The sequence below is a fragment of the Aphelocoma coerulescens genome, chromosome 2 (genome assembly GCF_041296385.1).
Source record: "Aphelocoma coerulescens isolate FSJ_1873_10779 chromosome 2, UR_Acoe_1.0, whole genome shotgun sequence".
Lineage (NCBI taxonomy): Eukaryota > Metazoa > Chordata > Aves > Passeriformes > Corvidae > Aphelocoma > Aphelocoma coerulescens.
Window position 1 is genome coordinate 27,488,439 of NC_091015.1, and position 21,112 is coordinate 27,509,550.

Sequence of the window (21,112 nt, forward strand, 5' to 3'; positions counted from 1 at the left end):
TCTCACTTTTCACTGAGGAAGACAACAGAATCCTTTGACTTACCACTGCAGTAAAATCCATTCATATGCTTGAGATGTTGTCAGATGAGTATTAGTCTGAAACTTGGATAAAATCAAGTCTGTAATTTTAGAGATTTCTTAGTTTTGTTGAAGCCTTTCTGAATGCTGAAGTCTGTTGGCTATCTTCAGGAGCTGTTGAAGCACTTCAGCTATTTCGATTCTCTGAGAAAACTGGAACATGAGGTTTCCAACCAGAGAAAGTGATTTGGGCTGGAGAAGGATATTCATGACAGCATCAGTATTCCATTGATAATGAAAATTTGGGGAGAAGTGTTATATAGTAGCTTCCTAGAGTAGTGGGAAGCCAGACTTATGAGGTGAGAAAAGCAAGATTAAGAAATAAACTCTGAGAGCAGTTCTAGTATTTAGAAAACAATTTAAGCTAACCTGATCTGCCACTGTTGGGGTCCAGTACAGTGATGCTCTCCAGGGCATCCCATCATCTCTGAATACATTACTGTACAGGACACCTTGTCAGATAGTAATTTGCAAAAGTTCCTTCAAATGTCATGCTTATAGATCCCTTCTCCTTTATTTTTTATGATCTAATGATCTATCATAAAAGATGAGGAGCCAAAACTGTTACTGAACAGACCACAGTGCTGCTGCTGTTCTAGTGCTCCTGGCGGTTTCTGCCCATTATGTTGTGGCAACTTTGCTGTAATGGGGAAAACCATGTGTTTATGACTTTGGGGGGATGCACTTTAGTTTTCTTTATGTTTAACTCAGTGAATTGCTTTCACACATCTGTGCATGCCATCTCAAAGGAGATGGAAGGAGTGCAGACAACGATGGAATAGGGATGACATTAAATTTTTGTTAACTTGAATTGATTTATGCAGTTGATAAGTGGTTTGTTTCCTGTAATTCAGAGTAATATTGATGAATATTAGGGACTTTAAAAACCACATCTTGAACATTTTCTTCTCTTGGCTTCAGGGCTTGACAATGTTTTGCAGTCCACTTCCAAAATGACCATGGAGAAATAAAACTAGTAATTTTTGGTGGTGTTGTTTCTCTTCAGTTATAATGGCATTAGTTTAGTTATTAATGTTGGATTTGTTGTCTTTCTTCTGGGTGTAGAACAAGTCACAGACCGTAGCTAATTCTCTGGTTGTATATATTTTGTTGTGTCTTTTGGGCTTGTGTTTTCTTGGGTTTAGTCCTTATTTCCTCATCTTCAAACATAATTTTATGCATTGTCTTTGACTTGTTTTAAAAGGTGTTTTTTGAGAAACTTTCAGAACTTGGGCTACCTGAAAGAGTAGCATAGTGCCATAGCATGACAGGGAAGGTTGGAAGAATTCTTTTTAGCTGGGTACCCATTAGGTACACTTGTGTTTCAGCACAAATGTAAACACTCGTTTCATTTTTAAAATTTGTCATCTTTATTTTGGATTTCAGACTTCTTTACTTTTAATAGTTCAGGGATCTTTCTTAAAATGCAGATTTGTCACAATGGGAATCCTATAAGAATAGATCTGTTTGAAATGTTAGGGGTTTGATTTATAGATGAGGCAGTCAAAACAATTGTAGTGTGAGAGGCAGTATGATGTATTACATCATGTCAAATTCACAGCATTATTTAGAAGTCTTCACCTAAAATGAGTAGCTAATGCAGTGTTTCAGCAGATCTATATTTGTATAAAATGGTCTGTTTTAACATTATTGTCTTCATATATGATGCTGTAACCATGCTGTATTAGTGCAAGCTACACCCTAATTGTGCTGAATGCTATATATCACATTGATGGTGGACCCTGCCTTTTGAGATCCATCAGTTCTAGGTGCTACACAAATAGAAAAGGCTTGTGAAGGCCAGTGGCCTTGTTTGGAGTCAGAAGTGTGCCAGCAGATCTGCTCTCACATTCTGAGCAGTGAGTAGGCTTTTGGTGGGTCAGATCAGTGCATACCACGTGACTAACTTGGAAGGTATCTCACCTGTGAATTTCTTTTAGTAGGGGTGAGCAAAACAGACAGTAGTTGCCACGTAGGGCTTAGGTTGGCTGAGGTGGAGTCTAGACGATGAGTATAAAGTAATTTTGCCTAAAGGACAAAGCAAGACAATCTAGAGAGTGTGCTGTAAAACTCTTGTTCTTTCCCACATCAATCTCATGAATCACCCTGCACTTTGCTCTCCAAATGAAATACAAGAAAAAGTGTTCCATGATCTGGGTGTATGGAGAGAGAAGTACAGGGAGGAGTCAAGGATTGCAGGCAAAATGAAGAGTGAAAACAAGCAAGGCAGCTGCTCTGACCTGAGCTCTTTCAGAGGGAAAGACACAGACACACTCTCGGCTTGCTAAGGCCTGTAGCAGGATCTTGTAAATAATACAGAATTGATTTAAATTATGAAATAATAGAGAAAAGAGAATAAATTGGAGAGGCATTTTCTTAATAACCACAATTTTTCTCATTATTTGTATTATAGTATCTAGAAAGCTAAGCAAGCTGACTTAAAAAGTGCTATACTGTGCTATAGTTTCTGCGTGTCTGGCTTTCCTGAGTTGCATCATCACTGTATTTCAATTTGCTTGATGTTTCTTGCTGATGAAAATACATAGTATAAGTAGCCCAGTTCTTTGCAGATATGAACATCTGAAGCATTGTGGGGTTTTTGTAACTGTTAAATTTTCCCTTTTCTATTTGTTTTTGTCCTTTGTCTGATGTTATTTGCTTTGATGTGATGGCATTCTTTTCAGCTTGGCATTTAGACAAAGGTTTCTGATATGTTTTTGCCATTGTGTGTCATAGCTAGCTTTTAACATTTCACATCAAATTTAGCCTGACTTTTTTGTTGGTTTTGTTCTGGTTTTCTACAGTGGACAGGCCAAAATCCCAGCAAATCAGAACTTCTGGTACCATAAGGCGAACTTCTTCTTTGGACACAATAACAGGACCTTACCTCACAGGACAGTGGCCACGTGATCCCCATGTACACTACCCTTCATGTATGAAAGATAAATCTACTCAGGTAAAAGCTGTAAAACAAGACAACAGAGATGTTTCGTGTAACTGTCTACTCAATTTAATTCTGAAGAAATGTGGATTCACTTAATTTTATTATAAATATGAAACCCTAAAATAGGTTGCAGTAGTCTTTTTTTAATCGGTGCTGATGCAGTAACGTGGTATGCGACGATAATATTTTTATGCTTTTAGAAAACAGTTTGTTAAAAATAATTTTCTCAATGTGGGCAGATCTGTTGAGGCTGATCAATCTCAGCCTTGTATCTGGTTTATTTTGAAGCTTCTATATGCAAAATTGTGCTGAGTGTTATTTAAGAAAGAGTCCCTATAGCAGTGGCTGACAAACTAAAGATTTTACTAAGTCATGGTAATAAATCTGTTGGTCTCAAAGTGTGTTTGTGTGTATGCATGGGGGTGAGGGAAGGCTACTGAGGTTATTGATGGCCTGATACTCTTGTCATAGCTTTGGATTCTCTTCAGAGCTGTGTCTTTGGTAGGAGCCTATGGCAGGTAGGCTGCCTGGGGCATTCTGCTGCTCCAGTGCTCTTTGGCTAGAAAGGTGAATGTTCTTTCTTGCCTGCTTCCTCCTCCTGCTGGAGCTTGTTGCCCCCAAAGATGATTAAAAATACATAATTCTAACCAGCCCACAATTGTTATCAAAGGAGCTGCATTCTTGTTTTTTCAGTAGTGCTTTTGGGGTTTGGAATAAGCCATTTGAGTTTGACTTCCAAACTAAATTGGAAACTAGAAGAAACTAGCTCTCTTAGTTATGTTTTCAATCTAACAGGCAATGTAGGTGTAGTTGTTAAATCAGTTGCTTATCTCTTGTGCCATGATTCTGATCCATAGTTATTATGGGTCTTGAAATAGATTCTATGGTTCTAGTCTTTTGTGTAATACTGAGTTTCTCAGGACAAGTTCGAATGTATGTAGAAGTTTCCTCATCTCTAAAATATGCTGTCTTGCAATGCAGGAAGCTCTTTGATGGGGTAAAGATAAGCATAGAACGCTTAGAAAAGAAAAAAAAATGGGTCTGTATGTTTCAGAAATCTCATTTAATGAATTTGAGAAACTGATGATTAAAATGTTCCAAGAAAAATTTTAGAAACTGTAGTGAGGACCCTTTGGAAAAACCTGTCTTCATGTCCTGCTTATTTTGGAACCAGACAGTTAGTTTTAGCAAAAAGGCAGCAGTCACATTTACTGTCACAAAAGGATCTACCTAAAAAGCCCTTAATCCTGGATTTATTGTGAAAGGTGCCTTCCTTTCACAATACTATGCCTTTAAAGTCTTTCTGTTTTGAAAATAAAATTTCCATTCAGGAGATTTTCAGTAGCATGCTTTGTACTTACTTTATTTCTCAACCCCTCTCTTAAAATATATATCCATATCAATCTTCACAAATACTCTTATGAATAGAAAATTTAGAATATTTAAACATTCACAAACAAACCTTTTCACTAGTTACGGAAAAGATAAACAAAGTGTTCTATAAATATTTGAGCTCCAAGTATTTGGCAGTAAAATTGCTTTCCTAGTGAGCTCAAGTAAGTGTTCAGGTTATGTGAACTGTTGGCTGCCTCCTTTTGCCTCATTCAGAAACTAAAAATGAAGTTTTACCTTTTCAGCATAATCAGGTATAACAGAGAGGAAAAGCATACTGCTGTCATTACAAAATTAAGTATTATTTCAAAGGGGTAGGAACACTGGGATTGCAAGGTTTGGATTTGTGGATATCTCCTAGTAAGGAATTACATTAGCTGTCTTTTTTTCCAAGTTATGCCAAACTCAAGCGTTTATCAGTGCTTAAGATGAGTCACTCCTTGGGATTATGAATATGTAAAATGTAACAAGCATATTGATTTGCTCAGTGATTTCCAGTTTGAGGGGTTTTTTTTTGTTTGGTGGGGGTTTTTTTCCCAAATAAAATGCTCACTAGGAAGGCTTTAAGATGATCATAAAACATTGTCTCATGTTTTAGTGTGTGTCTGGGTTTTTGTTGTTTGAGCTCTGTGTAGTTTGAAGTATATCTAATTTCAAGAACTAAGGATGAGTTCCAAGTTGTTGATAGGGTGCATGCATCGCAAATTAGGTTAAATAAAAGGAAGATAATGAAAATCAATAAACCATTCTTCTGTATGAGCATGTTTCATTGAAGAATAAATTATCTCTTGTTTTACTTCTAAATTCATGAACAATGCTGTCAGTATAACTTACATGGTAGGTGGAATAATTATTTCTCTTTCAAGGGTATGTTTTGTTCCTAATTAAACATAGTCTAAAATCCAGATTTTGTGGAGTTTTGTTAAGGTTGTAATTATGGCTGTTCCAAATTTCTTAGCCTTTTTGTTTTTAAAGAAAGAGAGACAGTTTCTGGTCTTCATGGTGATCAGATGAATGTTTAATGAATTTTATTCCAAGTTCTTGTTTCCACTTAAATTCTTTCAACCTGTATAATGCTCATGAGTAAAATGTTTCTTCATAAGAATAGATGGGAGGGAGCAGAATTTTGTTTGGTTTAGTTTCTGTCATGTCTTGGAGAATGGGACTATGGTTCATATTTCTGTGTCCCTCTTACTTGCCCCAAGTGATTTGACTGAAAATACAGAAGAGAAGTGAGGTGGTTATGTTTGCTTTTGGAAAAATACCCTATAACACTGCATTGTGGTATTTGCACAAATCAGTATTTCTCAGAATTCTATGTGTATGTTCATGCGTATATGTGTGCATCTGCATACAACTAGCTGATCTTTAAGGAGCAGCACGTTTTGGATAATCAGAGGTTTGCAATTTTATTTAGTCATGTTTTAGTATTTCAGAAATGCAGGTAAACTTCCTGTTGTAGGAAGTTACCTTTGTTGATGTACTTCGTGATTCCCTTTCCTGAGTTCCTTCATTGTCCTACCTCCTCTCCTTTTTTAAAATCTGAACTTTTCATTAAGGCCATTTAAAACTCAGTATAACTTCTTTCCCCGTTTTTTCTGTCTCTTTTGGAGCACTGATGGAACAATTTTGTACACCACTTCTTTATGCTTCATCTTTTAAGTATTTCCCCCTTAATAGTGTAAAGAACAACTAGATATAGAAATGGCTGTGTATAACCTTGGAATCTTCAGAAACCTTTGGATAATTGTCAGAGTTGATAAATATAATTATTTGGCAGTAGCTAAGTAATTAAAAAGATATTTATAAAATTAGAAAAGAGAGATTAAAAAGAAACATGGTGTTAATGTCATAACAAAAATATTGCCAGTTAATCTGTGTAATCTTTCTCAGTCTAAATAATACAAAGAAACAAGCAAATGGCCAAGTGGCATATTTATTATCCAGTGATTTCCAATTGATGACTGAGGCATATCCAGCAATCCAACTGGAATCCAGTTTTTCTCATTGTATATGGCAATTAGGTATTGCACAAATGAAATGAAAGTAAGTTTGTAAAACACCTTTGAGAATTTTTACTTCTCTCTAACCTAAAGAATAGTGCAGAGTTACTAGGCTGGAATGCTTGGCTAAAATACGGTTTTCTTATGGATAGGTCAAGGCTTTAATGTAGTTAGCTCTCGTTAGGCACGTTTTGTTTTCTTCTGGGTAGATTTTTTTTTTTTTTTGCTCTAAAGTTAACAGTCATAAATGAAGAGGATCAATTCCATGAAGCTTTTTTATTGGTGTGTTAGTTGTCATTGATTTTATGGGATATTTTAATGATGTACACTGGCAGAAAGAACAGGGAATAAGATGTGTCATAGAACTATGAGTTTATCCTTCTAACCTTACTTAACCTGGTAACATGTGTATAAGAGTCACAATTTGATGTTTAAGAGTCATCATCTATAGTCAAATTGACTTCTAATTGCTTTGGCAATTTCTTTTGTAAAGTTTCTAGATGGCCTTTGAATGCTTTAGAAATACCTGAAAACCCATCAATTCTTATGTTCTAGTGCTGCTGTTGGGTTTCTTTTGAATGTGGAAGTTCTTCAAAAACACATTGCTTCCCCTGTAAAGCGTGGACATATGTAGGTATTCCAGAATGCAGGCTGTATGTAGTAATTGGAGTGAAGGGCTGGCAATAAATGTGAGATACTTAAAGTAATACAGTCTTATTTTAGGTTTAGGTAGGTTGGTATGCTATGCAGTCATTCTGATATAAGTGGAAAGAATGTAGGTGTATGTCCCTGGCATGGGTGGAAAAGCAAGGCAGGATTACCAAACGTGTTGGAAAAAGCGCTGATCTCCACAAGGTTGGTGAGTAAGAACAATGGTGGTTATGGTTTACATGAAGACTGAAGAGGGCAAACAGATGTGGCATTCTGAGCATGTCCTATCCCATGTGTCAACTGAAATGGCACATAAACCTTCACATCTTGAAAACAAAGGACCCATGTTTTGTAGGTGCAGCATGTGTTATCTAATGTTTTCAAGGTTCTTCCCCTAAGATCTTAGCAGGACTAATCCTTCTTGATGAAGTTCGGTACATCACTTCTGTGATGCTCTAAATTTCTTTCTGCTCTGGAATGTTACCAGTTTCACATTTGGTGCCTGACCTCTCTTACTGTAAGAGGTACTCTTTCTCTCTGACTTGAGGTGCAGCTACTGTGATTTTGTTTATTGTGATTCAGAAATTTTTCTTCTGATACAATTCTGAATTATGGTTTGATTTTAATTTTTTTCATATGTTTAACATTTGAGAAGTACACTTGCAGCTTCCATTGATAAGCCTCTTTTGTGGAAGTCGTAAATAATTTTCATGAAATGTGACAGATTGTGGATGCTACGTATCCATCAATATTTGTGGTCTAAATGACAGCATTTAAGGCAGATATGAGGTGGTCATACATAAGCTAAACTTAGAAAAGCAGAATTTCTGTTTGACTGCAACAAGTCTGGGGTGTTCCTGTTTGTTTTTTAAAAGCTTTTGCTTGAATACAAGAATTTGATGTTACAAACCCAAAACTACTCTTCATATAATGTGGATTACAATATATTATAAGCAGCAATTTCTGTGGTTTGAAGAAGACTACCTTGCTATAATATTCTAGTAACTGCTTATGTTGTATAATTTTTGTAAAGCTTTTTCTTTTTTAAATCTGCCTCTAAATAGCACATTAATATAATGTAGTCCAACTTCAGTATTGTGCTAGAAACATCATACAGTGCTTGTAATCTAATACTGTAGGTAAAATTTGGGGTCACAGGTAGTCTGCCCCCTGTATACTGTGTATATTTTGAAGGGTTGTGTCTTGACTCAGTTCACCAGGGGCTGAAAGCACCCATGTAGTCCTTGTCTCCAGGGAGATGCTATTTGAGTGGAAGAGAATGTCAAAGCATACTTGAACAAGTACAAAATTTAGTATTCAGTGAATAGATGTCTTCTGATTTTTATTTTTGATTTCTGAATAAATCCTCTGCAATACAAGGATTCCCATCTCTCTCTCCTAACAGTCAGTGTTGTTGATGAACTTCAGGGGTTGATTTTAGTTTGCTTTTTGTCCTTGCTATCTGTATCAGTATCTGTGTTTACTAAAAATACTGTCAAGCTCATGTATTCTATATATTTGTTTTGTTTTTTAACAGTGTACTTCTCTTTATTGAGAAAGTCACTTGGCTTTTTAGATTCTTGGTATCTTTTCAGTTTTTTAAGCTGTAGTTGAAAGGGTATGAGCTTATAGTGATCCCTGCTACACCCTTCTGCACTACCAGTAAGTATTTAAGCTGCCAAACTGCCTGCTTCTGCATCATCCTGGTGTTCCCCAAATTGTGGAGCAGTGCTGTATTCAGAAAACACACTTAAAAGATAAATTTTCTGGGAATTCCCTTTGCGATGCTGTTGTTGTGTCAGGGTGTGGTACTATATCCCAGCTGTACTTGGGATATAGTAAAATACTGTAAGAGCAATTTAAATTGGAAAGTAAATTGTAACAGATTGTGAAAGCCCATGATTTTGAAAAAGTAAAAAATTTCCTCATTTTCTCTAGTTCAGTAGAAATCTGCAAGCCACTTCAGTGTTTTAAAAAAAACATCATTTAAACCCAACAGAATGTCTTTCACACAAATTCCAGAGAAGATGGTAAGTACCTGATCTGCAAAAACAAGTAATTATTTAGAACATGGCTCTGTTAAAATGCAGAGCAAGCAGATGCACACACAGGTGGCACATGCATGTTGGCAGAGGCTCTGCTTTGGGTCAGGAGAGTTAAGCATTGCTTGGCTGAGGGGCTGCCTTGTCTTTCACATAGTTTTAAGTAGCTGTTTTAACTTTTCACATTTGATTTTATTCTTTTTTTCATAACCGCATTATCTTCTGGTTTCTTCCCCAGACCCAAAGTCAAGTAATAAATACACAGAACTCTTAATTTTTTATATAAGAACTTGTTTTTTCTTTTCTGGGAGCATGCAGGAAAAACTTCAGGACTGATTTTTTTCTGTTTTGCTTTCTAGTCGCCCACACGGCTTGCTGGGCCTTTGGCTGAAGTATTACTGGTGGTGTAAAAATAGCAGAGAAAAAGCCCCACCAAAACCATGGAAAGTGCAGGGCTGGCAGAAAACACAAGGGGGTTGAGTAGGCCTGTGCACACAGAGACTGAGTACATTAAATATTAGCACTGATGAGTTAGGTGCTGGGCTGTAGGGCTGTATAATGCTGTGGCAGTGTGGTGGTTCTGAAGGTGCAGGCCACACTCTGAAATTGCAGTTCTGTGCTTGATGGTACCATGCCTGGCCTGGTTTAGCTGGAGGGGCCTGGCCTGGGGGCTGCTCTCAACTCCCTTTGCAGGACAGTGAGGAGCTGTTGGTTTTATGGTGTTCTCCAAGGTGGTGCCCAGGCTCCTTCCTCAGCCAAACAGAATCGCTGTTATCCATGTGGGTACTATGGAAGTTTCTAGATCCTAGATAGGAAGCAAGAGTAAGGAAAGCTGTGGAGGATTAGGGTTTCCATGCATGAGAACAAGTCCCACAGGGATGTGGATCCCAGATCCTATTTGTCCTGCCGTCTGGGGTTCTGTCTCCCTAGAAGTGTCAGCAGTAGCCCCCTCCCTTAAAAACCCCATGGACAAATTGTTGTTTTCTGTGGTATGGTTTTATTTATTTTGGACTTACTCTGAAAGAGTCAGCTGATACTAGTAGAAATTGTTGGGGGAAAAAGCCCCCAGTGTAAACAGATTTATATTTATGTGCCTATAGCCCTGAGTTTTATATAGTTGATATCCCAAACTCTTCCTGAATTTTAGATGTTTCCATTGTTCCTGTGACTCTCTTGGTCAGGAATTCTGGTGGATAACCTCAATTTTCATAATAGCCTTGTGGCGAATAAGCATAGTAGTTAAGAGTTTGGGCTTTCAGATGCTTCTCAGTCTTTGGGGTTTAACTTTAGCTCCTGCATCTTGAGGACAGTCCCCAAACTTCATGGCTTTGAGATATGGCTGAAAAAGGTCTGCGTGTCATGGTACTGCTCATGTAAGTTGGTGCCAAAAATAATAAAAGGTGTATCAAACTCTCTGTCAAGTCAGAGTTAGCAAGAAGGGATTGATTATGTGGTCCAGTGGTTGAGGAAGACAGGTGAGAGAAGTGAGTCCTGGCTTGAGTTTGTTGTACAGTTTTTTTAATCTTGTGCTTTTCTAAACTGTCTGCTGAGTGAAACATAGACATGGATGCCAAAGCACCGGGTGGGAGCAGCCAGGTGAGGTTTTTTGTCAGGCCTCTGATTCCTTCTTCAGTAGTGTGCATTGTTCTCATGCTTTGTAAATGCAAGTTTACAAAGCTTTGGTTTTCTGTATTGCTTTTTATTTGTTGAGACTGTTAGTGCTGCATATCAGATTCTGAGATTTATTCATGTGACTCTGACACTGCCTAAAGAGTAAAGCAGTAATTTGTGCCAAAAGTTCGTCTTACCTGGAGAATTCAGTACAGTGCATTTTTTTTTCCCCCCCTTCTAGACACCCAGTTGTTGGGCTGAAGAGGGAGCAGAAAAGAGATCACATCAGCGCTCAGCATCGTGGGGAAGTGCTGATCAGCTGAAAGAGGTGAGAAGTTTTGCACAGTGGAGCCTTTCAAATTTTGATAAGCCCAAGATATTTTTTAAACTCTCGCTGTAGTCATGGAATCTGCACCCTTTCCCTCTCCTCTTTTGCTTTTGAAACAGGTTTTACCTCCAATCTAAGAGTTGTTTGAAGAGTGATTGTTATTTTATGCTTGTTGGACTTCCTCCCTGCATACTATGAAGCATTGGCTGTGAGAGACTGGCCAGAGTGAGCATTGAGGAACCAGCTTCTTGTTACTTGCTTTCTGTTCAGTGTTACCTTAGTTAGCTCTCTGACCTTTAATGCTGCTGTCCTGAAAGAGGCAAAGTGTCAGGTGGTGTGTTAACATATTCTTGTTTAGAAATTTTGTTCAGATTTTAGGTTGGAGATCGAGAGGACACCACTTTCACAAAAAAGTGTTGATACAGTAATGGTATGAGTACTTGAAATGCTCTTTAGTCAAAAATATTTTGCTGTAGACTATAATTGCAACTAGAAAGAACCTACCAAAAGTGAAGTGGATTTGCATCATGAGAAAGTAGAGTAAAATGGTCTCCAGCTCAGCTGAAATGACAGTATCTCAGTTTTTGTCCCAGTAACCTCCATTTTGTCCAGAGTTTGAGTAACTAAATCCGTCCAGAACCTAATAACGGGCTACGTTCAGCCTCATGCCGCTGTCAGGAAGGGTGTAGCCTCTCTTCTTCTTCTGCACTTTCTTAAAAAAAAAAAAAAAAATCCTGCAGCATGTTCCCATGAGGTGTAACTTTCCCTCATACTCGGGGCTTTTTGCATGTTCTTTCCTGACTCTCTGTTGAATAAGGCATTCAAAAATGAGAAGAAATGTATAGGTTATCTTAGGAGAAACAGTTAGAGGCAGTATATATTCCTCTTCTGGACAGACATTGATAGAAAGAGTAATTATCAAAAGGAGTGAGACATTGATAGAAAGAGTAATTATCAAAAGGAGTGATGCAAGTTTAATTACTCAAATTTTAAAATCACATTTGACAAATATGGAATAATCTTGCAATCCACTGGTGGCAATAGCCTCATTTTTAAAGATGAGGACCTGGGCCAAAGGGAGGTTGATCCAAAGAGGTTTTTCTGTTCCCATCTCACTCAGTACCTCTTATGAAACCTTGATGTGTTGGAACATGGGCCTTCAGTTGCCTGGATGACTTCATCTGCAGCTGTGAGGAAGCATTCAGAATCACAGATTAAGTGATCAGAAATTAGTGCAGAAGGAGTTTTGTGTCAGAGAAGTTTTGGCTTAAACCTTACCTACCAGCACAAAGAAATTATAATACAGACAGGAGGAGCATCTGTTTTTCTAGGATAATGTTTCCTTGCTTTTACTGAGAGAATATCCTTCGTATTCTGGCAGTTCCCTATCAACTTGTGCAACAAGCAGCTCTACTTCACCACAGGCCTGTGGCTGTCAGTGATAGTGAAACCTTCAGCATGTGAGCAAGTCTCTTGTTATTTGATAACAGTGATCCATTGTACTGGGTTTCCACCCTCTTGGTGTACTGACCACACGAGAAAGATAAGAAATGTGTGGCCAATGTGTTTCACAGTTCCTTTTTCGATAGAATGCATTAGTGGACAAAATAGGTTCTGTGGAAGGGAGTTGTTTCTATCCAAACTTTGCAATGGTTGTTCACCCCAAAACCACCCTTGTCTTCTTCAGCTTACAGTTCTTCCCCTTCCTCTGTTTTCCTTTCTCAAGCTACTCAGGGCAGTTTTCTTACCTTTTCTAGTTCCTTGGATTCATAACCCAGTGTCATTCTGCATGCATCATCCAGCACTCGTCATCTAACCTATTAGAGCTCTTACTCTGTTACCTTTCAGCTCCTTGTCAGTTCTGGCTCTCCATTGTTTGGCTTCTATTTTATCCCTATCTTTTCCTTTCCCTCACGTGTCAGCCTGTATGTGGTGGGTGTTAAGTGTTTGTTCAATACCAAGAGTATCTGTGCACTCACTTTCTTTGTGCCACAGTAATCTGCAGTTCCTGGAAGGAGAAATTCTCTGGGGTGGTTCTATTCAAAGTGTGAAGCCCACGAGAGGCAGAATTGTTAACAAATGCAGCTGCCAGTTCCAGATATCTTTCTTGAACATGTGCAAACTGAAATTTTTGCCAAAGCTTCACCAAATGTAAAGATTCTTCCAAGGGACTAAAAGAGCACATTTACAGCATAAAGGACCCCCAGGCAAATGTTTGGCTTTTTCATCCAAAACAGTGGAAAACAGAACTGTACAGGTAAAAAGCTAAAGTAAGGTGTTTTGGCACATAAAATGGTAAAATCTCTTCCATCCCCCTTTCATTTTAAATCACATTCTTAAACAACTTTAACACTTGTACTGAAGTCTCTGATGGGGAGGAGATAGAAGATCAGAATGTTGCATGGTAGATATTTGACAAAACTATGGGCAGCTGAAAGCAAGAGCTTAAGTAATAGAAATAAAAATACCACCTTCTCCTGGGCAATTGCTTTTGTTATGTGTGGTGTAGGTAACATTGTTCTGCTTAGAATTTTGAATTGTTTCCCATAGCGTTTGACAGTAAACAAGTAGATAGCTGTTTGCAGTTTCCTTGGGTTGTTTTTGCAGTTTGGATTCATGTTTTCTTGCTTCAGAAATTAATGGGATGGTTTCTAGCATGGTTTTTTTTTTTTAATATGTTGGTTCTGTAAACTAGCTAAACACTTGTGTGATAGTTACTGGTTTTGATAAAATAAGATTGAATGTGCATTTAAGTTTAAAAAAATTTTTTTCTTGGTTAAATTTGAGTACTATTAAAATGAGATACATTTGTTTAATACAACTGGTAGCTCTTTTTAAAAGATCTTTATCATAAAAACTAAAAGTGAGTGTATAGGTTTAAGATCCCAAGCAAGCAAATGAATTCAGAATTACCACTTTTAAAAAGGATTTCACTTTGGGTAGTGAAACTTACTTTGCCCTTAATTGGAATAGGTATGCGTCAGGATTAAATGTCTAGCGCTGAAATAGATATATTTGCTTTCTTGTAGTGAGTCTGTCAGAAATTTAAAAGTCCCCAGCTCTCAATATAAACTTTCCTTTAATAATTTCATAACGAAATCTGCTTTTAAAGAATTGTTTATTCTGAAGGGCTCTACTACTTGATTTTAAGAAGTCTTAAGTGTAACTTGTCTAAGATGATGCCGCACTGCTTTAACATTATTTCAGTAGGTACATGTCTTGACTGGGAGATGAAGATTGCTATCAGTCTTTATACTGAATACAAACCAAGTAATGGCTAAAAACACTGGTATTTTTTCCCTTTTCAACCTGAATAATTAGTTTGAAATTCTGTTGACGTTGTTCAGGGACAATTTTAGTTATAGCTTACCCTGAACTGGAATTTACCCAGAACTGGGAAAAACCCTCTATTTAAAGCAAGTAGTTTTCGCTTTGTATAGGTTTTTAAAGACATATTTCAGACAGCTGATTTTTCACTTCCCTTAAGCAGCTCTCTGTGCTATATCTGTTACACAGACAGCAACAGCCCCCCATTGGAAGGTCCCTTTTGCTCTTACAGAGTACTTGAAAAGGACTTGGGAATAAAAGAGAATTGAATATTAGAGCTTGCATGCCTAATGGGCTTTCATATACCAATTGAAAGATTGTATTCAAAGGTTTAGGGTGAATTTTAATGCTTGTTTTGCTCTTTGACCTACTGGTTAACTTGTTTATTAACAAACATTTCATGATTGAGGTGGAGCTCACTCATTAATTACCAAGGAGTTTGTGGTTTGTTCAGCAGTAGGAAGTTACCATGTTGTGTAGCCTGAGCTGTAAAAATACAGCCTATTGACCAGTAAATATTAGTGAGCATTTGGAGAGGTACAGTGGGATGTGTCAGGTTCCTTCGTATTCATCTGCATCTAGGTCCCTTCAAAAGGGAGAAATTACCAGGATATTCAGATTATCCCAGTGTTGTAAAGCACTGACCTAATTTGGTTATTTCTCAGTTTAGTGTCATTAGTTATATTAGACTGCATGCATATTACAAGTGGCATAGACAAAATTAATATTCATTGTACAGCTTCAAGCTGGAGAAATACTTAGGAAGCAGAAAATATATTTGTAGGGGGTTTTCCTGACTTGTTTAATAATCCTGGATGGTCATTTTATCTTTGACTGACAGCAAATCATTAAGACCAAACTGAAACTTTGTGCCCTGAATGACTTTGTGTAGGTTTCTGATGCACTGATCTTTGTGTTTCCTTGGTGTTCATTGTTGGTGGGGTTTTTTTATAAATTACTTTAAAATAGGGGAAGAAAAGAGTCTTTCCGCTGCATCAGCAACATTGCAGAGAACAGTCACTGGAAGTGCAAAGGCTGAAAATTCTTTTAATTTTTTCTGAAATGTGCACAGATTTATGCTGTGTTTTCCCCCTCCATGCAGTCACATGAGAGTACTTGCCAAATTGTGAATTAAAAGATGTACTTTGAAATTCACTACATATATGTTTACCCATCGAAATGTAGCAAAACAGTTTTCAATAACAAAGGGCATTCGAACATTGGAAGTAGCATTCAAATTGAGTTCACTCCTTTATAAATTCCTTGATTCTTGTTTTAAAATTTGTTTTACTTTCAGCTGTATCCTCTAAGAAAATAGCTGTATTTTCTAAAGGGAATATTCTGCATGTCTTCAAGTTAGGTAGGCAGGGAGAGCATTTGAATTTGTTTACTTATATAATTCACGTTATGGATCTAAGTGCACATATGCGCAAGGCTAACGCTTAAATGTCTTCGACAAGTGGATGCTTTAGGATACACGTGAGATCTTTTTGTGATGATTTACATGTGTTCCTTAATATGACTGTGTATGCCCCACTCATGTTCGTGCTCAGAACTTGGGCGTGTGAGGGAAGTGGTGTCCCAAACCTTTTCTGTTCTTAGCTGCTCAGTGAAAATGGAGTGTTTTGTTACTGCCCTTTGGTTTCCCCAGCATAGCACATGGTTCCTTTCCTGCCACTTCATTGGCACTATTTCCTTTGAATAGATCTGGTCTAATGGTGGATCTTCAAGTGCCTGTTTTCCTGATACCACTCACTTGGCACCATTTTCTTTGCACAGCAGGCTCCCTAGCTCATATTAGCTGCATCAGTTGAGTGCCCAAGAGAAAGGATCTGCTGCTTCTTTGAGATAATTGGTAGAACAGGTGCCATCAAGGCATATGTTTCAGATCCTTTTTTACTCCATAAATTATATTTGTTTTGTAAGAATTAGGGTACCTCATACTTGTCTGTAGATCATTTTGCTTATGTTTGATGCTCTGATGACGCTTCTCTGCTACCTGAGAAGAAGGTGTAGATAAACTTCAAGGAAGCTAGCACAGCTGTCTATTCCTGTTAATAGTAGTGACTTTACTTCAGTTTGAGATAGAGAATAATTGGTAATTAAAAGACAATCTTGTAGAATAAAAAGAGCTATTGCAATGTCAGAATTAGCTTGAGCAAGTGGTAGAACACTGGGGACTCCCCTTGGTGAAGAGCTGGAGCATCATTTAGTTCAGCGAATTTCATGTACTCATTGACACTGCCAGCTTGCTGGTTGTCTGTGCCAGCAAGCCTCTGTCTCCCAGGTCTGCTGGATAAATAAGAAATGGCGAATTCCTTTTTATATGCCCATTGTTACTTTCTCATTTTCTTGTCCAAAGGTAACTACCACATCATGGACAGTTAGGGTCCTGCAAGTTCAGGGCTAAGGACGTATGATCTAAGAAGGCACATCTGTTTCTTCACTGCATTGCTTGTTTGGCTTAAGTGATCGTATCAGCTCCAGATACACAGTCAAATCAACTGTTTTCCCTCTTCCGTTTCTCCTCAGTGACCCAAGAAGTCTTTTCTTTATGTTAGTGTCAAGAGCCTATTGACTGCCAAAATACACATACTCTTGAGGTGGCTGAGAGAACCGTAAATTCCAGGGATCCATTGATTCCTTTCACAGTATCAGAGCTTCAAGGTTTTTGGCTAGCCTAGAGACATACCAGCCTATCAACACTCTCCCATTTAGAGCTTTCACTATCCAAATTTTACGGTGAGTGTCTATGTCCTCAAAGATTTGCAAGCTTACTTGTGACAGAAATCAGTCAGCCAGACCTCTGAGGTGGTATTGTGTAGTTATTTTTTTTCATAGTGTGCTCCTGAGGAGAACTCAGAAACCATATTTCATTTAAATTAAACAAAATAGTGTATTTAACTTTTTGATTTAGGAGGAAGTGCGCAGCATCAAGGAGAGGCAGTAGAAATGAAGGATTTATATACAGCACTCTCCTTGCTTTCTGATTATTCTTGTAGCCAGCCATCTCTGTCCACAGCTGTCTTCTGATCTGGGCATCATTTTTCTCCTCTGTTTTTAAAAGGGAAGATGAAGATTATTTCCCAGTTCTCCCCATTCTTCAGCATTCCAATGTAAGACAGATATTTGTAATGTGTGTATATTTACCAGAGTAGTTACCTGCATTTTTTTTCATCTATGGAGTTGGGTTTCCCAATTGCTGTTACTCCTACAGGAAGAAGGGAAAAGTTCCAGACAAACGTATGTATTTTTTTTAGAGGTGAAATATCTCTTCATACTCCAAAGTTTCTTGCAGCATGGTGCTTGAGTTGCACCTTTTATCAAGAGCTCACTGTCCCAGTTCTCTAAATGTAGCTCATCTGTGTAAGTAATGCAGCTGTATTAGGGCTCTGTTTTTCTGGATGTATTGAACACACAGACCCTTTTGGAAGTCTTGAACTGTTTGTCTGTTGCTTAAAGATCAAAGCATTCAGCCATTTCTGAGTAGCAGTTCTCTAAATATGGGTAACGAGCTGTGGCAAGACTTGATATGAAGCCCTAAAGGTAGATTGTTCTTCTGTGAGTGCTACCAGAAACAGCACAAAGAAAAGTTCACAGCCCGCAGCAAAGCTCCATCCAAACCTCTTCACCAAGCACATCTCTGACACTGTGAAGAGTGATGTGAAGTGATTCTCTGCCACAGAGTTGCTTTGCAAGAGTACCAGTGATATATTTAACTACTTGGAAATAACCACAGAGTGCATGTACTTGTAAGTTGTCACTCAGAAAGAGAGGTTAGTTTCCAGCTGATGTATGAATTCCATGTGCATTCATTCTCCTTACTTGCCCTCAGGTTTTTAAAAATTCTGTCTCTAGCTGAGTTAAAAATGAAATGGGGCCATGCATGGCCTTATATACCAGTGAGCTGAGCATGGGGAACAGTAGGATTTGCGCCTAAGGGAACAAATTATCCAGTTTTAAGGAAGTGTCTGTACCTGTTGTGTGAATTTGCACATAGTCTAAACTTCTGAGACAATGTTTATAGAGGTAAGTACTCTCTTTCATGTAGAAGTTTCCCAGGAGGGATAAATAAGTAGAGCAATCCCCAAATGAAGTTCTTAGGTTTCTTGTTAAGGAGCAGGTCAAATGGATAATGGCTTTAGTTGCATTTGACATTTAAAATATGTAACTTTTGATTAGACATCTTTGCAGCAGACAGTAGGAAAGATAATTCCATATGCCTGAAGGAATTTGTGATAATTTTGCCTGCAGGGAAGTGCTATTGAATGTATTAAATAAGTACTCAAAGATGAGCAGTGCATTTTGATTGCCAGTTGTTTGTGAAGGCTCTTTACTTTTATGATGAATTACTACTAAAAAATTATGGTTTGGTTTAAGATCAAACAAATTAAACTATAGGCTTCAAAGTCCCCAGTTTAAACCAGTTAGAGGTTAGAAAATGCTACAAATTGTCATTCTGACTACTTTTATTTGCATCAGATATTACAGTGCTTGTGTGTAAATGAGGAAATTCACTAAATAAACGAAGCCTGTTGTATTTAGGTTGGTGAATAGGGCAGATACTTTGGAGTATCTGATAAGCAAAAAGAAGCTTTAATGCTCATACTTTAAGGAAAGGCAATCCCATATGCCTGTAAAATCCTCCAAAGAGGATTTAAAATGTCCATGGTTCACTTGATATGTGAAGGTTTGAGCAGTTACCCATTCGATAACTCATTCTCACTTGACCTGAACTTCTCTCCAGCAGATTGCCAAACTGAGGCAGCAGCTTCAGCGCAGTAAGCAGAGCAGTCGTCACAACAAAGAGAAGGAACGTCAGTCCCCTCTCCATGGCAACCATATAGCAATCAGTCAGACTCAGGTAAGTGGTTAGTTGCTTGTATTAACAGCCTCCCACCTTACCAGGGTTGGCTGAACAGCCTGCTGAGCCTTCCCATCTGTCTTGTGTTTGTTCTCTTGTGTGGTACGCTGAAATGCTTAACAGTCTGATACACTGTACCTTCACTGGAATTTATCTGATGGTAATCATATAATAAAAGAAGGGTTGCACCAGGATAGCAAGTGAAATACATAATGATGTAAAAGTTTTGGGCATGGCCAGATAAGCCTGTGCTTCCAGGGATACATACTTGCTTCAAAGACTAATTTTTTGTGGTAAACTTTCAAAGCTCCTATGGAGGGTATTTGCTTATAAGTTTTGCAGCCTAATTTTATCTGGGCTAGTTAAAAAATAAAAATAGAAAATAAAGAAAAAGAAAGTACCAAAGCAGGGTGCAGTGGAGGATGCCCAAAGCAGTCATGATCTAGTCCTTACAACGTGTCAGCAAAATTGCAACCCACGTTACAGTTCTGAAGCTCAGGTGAGGTTCAGTCAATGCCTTCATGGACCTTAAGCCACTTGTAGAAAGCATTTAATCATGGCTTATTTGGGAGTGCAGATATTTGAGTCCTGATTAAATTTCACCTATAGTAGTCGATCCTTAGCTTGGAGTCCCTGTTACTAACAGGCCACTCTTTGAACATCTGAAATGTTGGTTCAATCATGGCATTTCCTGAGTACCTTTTTAGCTACCTGGTGTTCTATAAAACAGTTAGTTACAGCAGCTGGTTGAGCTGTAATGGCTGATTCCTTACATTCCTTCTGTGGGGGTAAAATCTTGTGGTCAAAACCTAATGCAGTGAAGACAATAGGAATTTCATACTTTTCCTGAACCTGTTAAGCCTTTATAACAAAGGGTCCTGGAACATTTTGCATAGAAGAGGATTTTGCTTTACATCTCAGAGCAAGCTGTTGCAAGTACCTGTGCCATTATAGTCACATAGCAAACAGTCTTTGACACAGATTGAAACCCACCTAGGACATATGCTGTGAAGAAACATTCTTTAGTACTTGGAGCTCACTTTGTCATTGCTCATGTGACATTTAGATTTCTTAGGAAGGTGTTCTCTGATAGAGCCGTTCTGCAGGCATTGTGTTTTGGCAGTCAGAAAATGGCTTGCAAATGACTTGCACCTTGGGAGCTGCACATTGTGCAAGATTCACTTGATAAGAACTCAGAAAAAATGTTTACATTTTGTCTTAAGCATCCTGTGATTCTGTGAGTAGGAGGAGAACACATTGATTGACATGTGAACACGGTTCATGGCTGTCAGTGTAGCTGCTGCCAAGGTGAAGCTTTTAAGGTTGACTGTGCAAGACGTGTGTGCATTCTTGTGAGTGTTTCCTGTTGGTAACAGAGCTCCACTCAACAGGCTTTTCTGAAAGCCATATTTTTACTTACTTACATGCTTTTTATCTTAAACTCAAGATGATTTCTCTTAAGACTTTTGACATAAAGTTCTGAAAAGCTATAAGCTAATGAAATTAAAGGTTCAGAATGAATGTTTTAATTTTCATTTGCGAAAGCCAGCCAAAAGAGAGTAAAAGTGCATTAAGTGAATATTTCAGTTGAGTCATTAAGCTGTAGGAATGTTATGAAATGCCTTTTGGATCCCAGTTAAAACATTAGCATCAGGGCCCCACACGCTCCCCGTCCCCCTCCAGTGTAAACTGTAGTCTGGTGCCTCTGGAAAGTACATACACCTGTCTACTTACTACCAAGTGAAGTCATAGAATGCTTTGATTATACAACTCTTCTTTGAGTTAAGTAGAGATGATACATTGGGTTTTTATTTATGCAGGCATTTGTTTTTATTTAAATTCACTAAGTAAAGATGATCTTCTGGATGGCAA

The 21,112-nt window shown here is 38.0% G+C and overlaps 1 protein-coding gene across 4 annotated transcripts in view; it reads left to right on the forward strand.

The window, feature by feature from the left end:
• Window positions 1-21,112, forward strand: part of LOC138106381 (glucocorticoid-induced transcript 1 protein-like) — a 54,113-nt gene that overhangs the window by 17,063 nt on the left and 15,938 nt on the right. For 2 of the 4 annotated variants that reach the window (XM_069006901.1, XM_069006903.1), the window contains exons 2-4: window positions 2,883-3,034; window positions 10,963-11,049; window positions 19,127-19,240. In XM_069006901.1, the coding sequence (XP_068863002.1) occupies window positions 2,883-3,034; window positions 10,963-11,049; window positions 19,127-19,240 (353 nt within the window). Of the gene's footprint in view, window positions 1-2,882; window positions 3,035-10,962; window positions 11,050-19,123; window positions 19,241-21,112 lie in introns of all 4 variants that reach the window. The other 2 variants (XM_069006902.1, XM_069006900.1) reach the window with 1 other exon arrangement.